The sequence below is a fragment of the Mirounga leonina genome, unplaced genomic scaffold (assembly GCF_011800145.1).
Source record: "Mirounga leonina isolate KUSES-001 unplaced genomic scaffold, KU_Mleo_1.0 Mir_150, whole genome shotgun sequence".
Lineage (NCBI taxonomy): Eukaryota > Metazoa > Chordata > Mammalia > Carnivora > Phocidae > Mirounga > Mirounga leonina.
This window is the reverse complement of record NW_023270374.1, coordinates 5,503,030-5,509,029: the sequence shown is the minus strand read 5'-3', so window position 1 is coordinate 5,509,029 and position 6,000 is coordinate 5,503,030. Positions and strand designations below refer to the sequence as shown.

Genomic DNA, 6,000 nt, shown 5'->3' with positions numbered 1-6,000 from the left:
TTTATTTATTTATTTATTTATTTATTTATTTATTTATTTATTTATTTTTATTCTTATGTTAATCCCCATACATTACATCATTAGTTTAAATGAAGTGTTCCATGATTCATTGTTTGTGCATAACACCCTGTGCTCCATGCAGAATGTGCCCTCCTCAATACCCACCACCAGGCTAACCCATCCTCCCACCCCCCTCCCCTCTAGAACCCTGTTTGTTTTTCAGAGTCCATCGTCTCTCATGATTCGTCTACCCCTCCAATTTCCCCCGCTTCATTCTTCCCCTCCCGCTACCTTCTTCTTCTTCTTTTTTTTTCTTACCATATATTGCATTATTTGTTTCAGAGGTACAGATCTGAGATTCAACAGTCTTGCACAATTCACAGCGCTTACCAGAGCACATACCCTCCCCAGTGCAAATGACAACTGTTTTAAGCCAGTGCCTTTTGTGGTGGTTTGTTATGCAGCACCACTGTGGCTATAGCTCACTGGTATTTGTCGCTCATATAACTGAACACTCCGAAGGTAGCATGGTCTCCAGGTAGTTGGAAAGGAATTCCTCTTCCACTTCTCTGTGATTCTCTTGAGGCTTCAACCAGGATGGTTTCCTTCTTGGTGGAATGATGACCATACCATTTCAGGCTTCACATCAATACCCCAGTACTATCTAGAAGGCAAGAGGTTTCTCTTTTTCAACCATCATATAAAAGTCCTGGGCTTACTCTGGAAGATAGTATGGAGGTCCCTCAGAAAGTTAAAAATAGAACTACCCTATTATCCAGCAATTGCACTATTAGGTATTTACCCAAAGGATATAAAAATACAGCTTTGAAAGGGGTACCTGCACCCTGATGTTTATAGCAGCATTATCAAAAATAGCCAAACTGGAAAGGGCCCAAATGTCCATCAACTGATGAATGGATAACGAAGAGGTGGTGTATATACATAATGGAATATTATAGTAATATAATGGAATATTACTCAGCCATCAAAAAGAATGAAATCTTGCCATTCACCACAACATGGATGGAGCTAGATTGTATTATTCTAAGTGAAATAAGTCAATCGGAGAAAGAGAGATACCATATGATTTCACCCATATGTGGAATTTAAGAAACAAAACAGATGAACATATAGGAGGGGGGGAAAAGAAAAAAGAGAGAAAGAAACAAACTATAAGAGACTCTTAAAGACAGAGAACAAACTGAGGGGTGATGGTGGGGAGTGGGTGGGGGATGGGCTAGATGGGTGATGGGTATTAAGGAGGACACTTGATATAATGAGCACTGGGTGTTGTATGTAAGTGATGAATCCCTGAATTCTACTCCAGAGACCAACACTGCATGTATGTTAACTAACTAGAATTTAAATAACAATTTGGGGAAAAGGAAGTCCTAGGCTTCACGCTGATTAGGCCAACACAGGTCATGTGTCTATCCTGGGCCAATTGTTGAATAAGGAGGGTGGGATTGTGCGACTTGGCTTATGTCAGTCAGCGTCCCCTCTTAAAGATGGAGGCAAGCTCAATCTCTTCCAAAATGCATGATGTGCCTCATTAAAGGTGGGAACATGCTGAGAGGCATTTTATTCCAGCAGCATTCATTATGGAGAATCTAAAATCTCCAAACATTACATTACATTATTTGGGTCAAGCACCAGAATGTGCTTTACATAGAACTTTACCATTAGCCCATTGGACTCCCAAACTCCTAGTAACTCAGGATTTTAAGAAAATGCAAGATATATCTGGTCTATTGGAATTGGAAGATCTCTGAGCTGTAGGATGAATTAATGCTAATGTGATGAGAATTTAACCAAGTTTGGTGCATTGGTATGGATGTCATTCCACTGCGTTCTGGCCTCCGTTGTTTCTGATGAGAAGTCAGCTGCAGTTCTTCCAGACACAGAGTAAGCTTCAAATAAAAATGTGTGTTGAATTAATGAATTAAAAATAGAACCATGGTCTTCTGACACAATCTAACATTCTTTCAAGAATACCCCACCATTGCTTTGTAAAACCTTCCTTTGTACCTTTACTGCTTCTACTGAAGCCTCTGCAGGAAAGTGACTCAAACAAATCAACTCAGATACGTTTTCCAAACATGGACATTAAAATGATCACCAAGTATTTTTTCTGCTTCTAAGAGTCCTCCCTGACCTCAGATCATCTACAAGATTGAATAACCCTTATCAGCTAACATGTTTTTGTCATTCAACTAAGGTTTGTCATTTTACAAATATTACTGAAACCCTGTGCTCAAGGCACTATGTTAAGTAGTGTGACGGATGCAGAATGGAAAGAGTTAATACTTGCCTTAAATTACCCAACAATTGTAATCTAATTGTTGTTCAAGTTTTCAAGGTAATCTTGGAGAGAAGGACCTTTCATGAAACTCCAGATTCTCCAGGAGCAACTTGTCTGTCTTCTTGTGGGATTATTTTTACCTTATTGTTTCTAATCATAAAGGGCCTCAGTTCTATAGGAAACATCCATCAGCAATAAGGCAAAAATGATGTAAACCAAGCATCTTGATGTGACCCAGACCAGGTCTTAGGTATATTCCCAAATTCTTACATTAATGTCTTAAAAGTACCTTTCCATAAATGTCACCATGGCTATGCATGGGCACTGTTCAGTCTGATTTGCGGGCAATGTCCTGGTTAAATAACTCTACATAATTGCCAGTCTGGGAGTGCAGACTCGGCTACATTTTCTTCAAGTCTCTCTTTCTCTTTTTATCTTTTATTCCAGTTGAGTTATGCCTTGAACCATACGAACAGAAAACTGACACTGGAACCTAAAATAACTGTGAATGCCAAGATTGTTGTGGTTGGTGCATCCAATGTTGGAATTTCCTTCCTAGAGACATTGGTATTTTGGTGAGTTATTTTACTTTATTTCTTTGTTTTTAAAGGGGCTCTTCTCTTCTACACCTGAGATGGTTTTTTGAAAGAAAAGACCTGAGTTTTTTTGTCACCCCACACACCCTGCCTAGGTGGATTAATGAGTCAATGAAATATTCTACACCAAGGGTTGGCAAACTATAGCCCCTGGGTCAAATGTGGCTTTCTACCTGCATTTGTAAATAAAGCTTTATTGGAACACAGTCACAGTTATTTATATGTTGTCTCTGTTTTCTTGCTACAATGGCAGATTTGAGAGGCTGTAACAGAGGCTGTTTAGCCTGCAGTGCCTAAAATATGTACACTCTGACCCTTTCCAGAAGTTTGCCAATCCCAATCTATACTAGTGTTTCCCTTATTGGCTGAATCATAAGAATCACCTGGAGCATTTGTTAAAGAGGTAGATTCCCAGCCCCAGCACCAGACATACAGAATCAGAAACTTCCAGGGATGGCTCTGGGACTCTGTATTTTAGTGGGTGCTTCATATAGTCAGGCAAGTTTGGGAACCAGTTTTGACATTGCATATCACAAATAGGCTTTCAGAAATGGCAGATGGGCCAGGACCTTTCTTTCAGCCCCTGCATTTTGAGTACCAGGGAACAGAGGAAAATCCCACAGGGAAGACTGAGGCCTGTGCGTCTCTCCCGTGCTGTTCTGTTACCCTCACAGCACTAAACGGGTTTCCTTTCAGAGCCCATTTTCCTGATAAGGGGATTCCCAAGGGTTCTCAGCTTCCCCTGAGTAGTTCTCCATCTGCTCACTGAATTTCATCCCCTCCCTGACAAGAAGAGCCCTAGGTTATTGTCCCAGAACTTGGGTTCATGGTCTGGCATCACCACCACCTGACATGGAACCCTAGATGTGTTGCTTCACTTCTCTCAGACTTGGTTTCCTCATTTATTTATTTATTTTTTAAAGTCTCACGGATGTCTTAAAAGACCCTGGCTTTGGAGAACTACAGACTCCTGAATCAAAAGAGTCCAGTTTTTTCTAAATCTTTTGCTCAGGATCACATGAGAAATTTTAGTTCCTGTTCAAAACTATAGGTGCTAAGAGATAAGCAGAAGATGGGAAAAAACAGCCTCCTTCCCCTAACTCCTTCAGAAGCCAACAAAGGTACCAGCCCAAGTGTGAGGCATTGTGAGGGGTTAGACAAGGAAAGGGAGGGAGGAAATGACCCCTAACAGGTGTTTGTCCCTGGTTGATAAGGAAACGAGCTAGCCCTGCAGGGTTACTTTGCTCATTTGACATTACATTAACCAGATAAAGATTTTTTTTTTTTTTCACTTTCCAGCCAGTTTGTTCAATTATCTGGAACATATCCCTAGTTAATCAGAAATAAGTCACATGTCATTATTGAAATCAGCAACAGAGCTCACATGCTTTAAATATTGTAGTCAGTCTATAGCAATCTTTCATTGCAAGAAAGAAAGAATGAGAAGCACCTGGGAATATCCATTTTTGCATGTACACCACACTACAGTTTGAGGGCTCTCCTCGTTCTGAGGGGTCTCTTTCTCTAAGACTCCAAACAGCAAGTCATATGCGACCATTTCTGAATGATGAATTATCGGTGAGGACTTGTGAAATTATAGTAGTCAAGAAGTTAGCAAAAACAGATCTGAAATCTTCGTTCACCTACATAGTCATTATGTCTTATTTTAAATGATTACATGAAGATATATACATATAATTTTCTTTTTGTGGAATCAACTTAGATTTAATAAAGACAAGTAGAAATTTGGATATAAATACTTGCTTGGTTAAATTCCTCAATCAGACAGACCTTTTTAAAGCATTTTAAAGTACTCATAGTTCTCTGTCATCATTATGCAGATTACAGACGCTAAAAATAGACTGGTATCAGTTTACGGATCTTGAATCCTTCACAGAGGAAATAGTTTTCTCATTATTTTCCCTAATTATTTTAAATTAGCAATCACCATAGTAACCTACTGCATATTTTACTTTACCAGCTTAACTGCTATTTGAACTAGATGTTATAAATGATTTGACCTGAAATGAAATGGAAATGATCACCAAACATTGACCCCCAGTGAGGATGAAACCCACATTTTGGAGGCAGGATTTAGAAAAATTGCCCTCCTGATGTTTCCACATGGCCATATCAGACTCAGCTGGGGCACTGTGGTTCCCGGAAAGCCCACATGAGGCCCAGTACAGCAACCTCTTTTTCCAGAAAATCTGGTAGTCCTGTCATCTGGTGACAAAACAGACAACTCTTTGTCCTCATATTATGTACATGCCAAAAAAATTACAAAGCATTTGTCCTCTTCAAAGGACACCAAAAGCAGTCCCTGCATAAGATCTCTTCTTCCCTTGTGATGCCCTTCTTTCCTCAAGTGCTAAGGTGCTACTGGGGCAGCTGAGAGGATTTGCCCTAAGTCATCAACTAATCCAGTAGGATGCAGCTCCATGGGAGGGGGAATAGTGAGGGTGATGTTTTGATTTATTTATTTATTTTAGTGCAACATTCTATCTGGTCCTTAGCTGTTTGTTACCCATCCAGTTACATCTGCTTAGACACACCTTCTTGTCTTTGGTTGTCAGGGCTGTGAGTCACCCTGCATCTTCTTGTCCTTTCTAGGGCAAGGCCTCCTGCGCCCCTCAGTTCCCAGTGACATGTGTGACAGGTGTTTTCCGAGGGACACATACCAGCAACCCTTGGGGTGCTCCCGCCCTCCCAGTCCTATTCAGTCCTCCAGGGCTGGGCTCAAGAGTGGCAGCCCTGCTCTCAGAGCTTCCTGCAATCTCCATGCACCCTCCTGCGGCTCCTGACCGGCTTTTGGAGGTGCACGGTAATTCAGCATCAGGGTGAGGCTCAGCTAATTTGTCCCTGCACCCCTCTCCTGGGGGTCATGTGCGTTTGTCTTCTGAGAGTGCTGTGTCCAAGAAACTCTGAGAAGAGCTGAGAAAGAAGTGTTTTCGGGCCCCACACCCCACCCTATGGCCAGTGTGGGCTCTGGCCACAGGCGTCTTTTGGCCTTTCCCCATCACCTTCCCTGCCAGGGCATGGGCTCCCATGGTGATTACCAGGAGCTGAGCAGGGGACCAACAATAGGCATGGAGTAAGGGC

General features: G+C 41.5%; 1 protein-coding gene across 1 annotated transcript in view; it reads left to right on the top strand.

Moving 5' to 3' along the window:
* CFAP61 (cilia and flagella associated protein 61) overlaps positions 1-6,000 on the top strand; it is a 296,310-nt gene that overhangs the window by 174,008 nt on the left and 116,302 nt on the right. Inside the window, exon 16 of the mRNA XM_035006518.1 lies at positions 2,750-2,877. Coding sequence (XP_034862409.1) covers positions 2,750-2,877 — 128 coding nt within the window. The remainder of the gene's footprint in view (positions 1-2,749; positions 2,878-6,000) is intronic.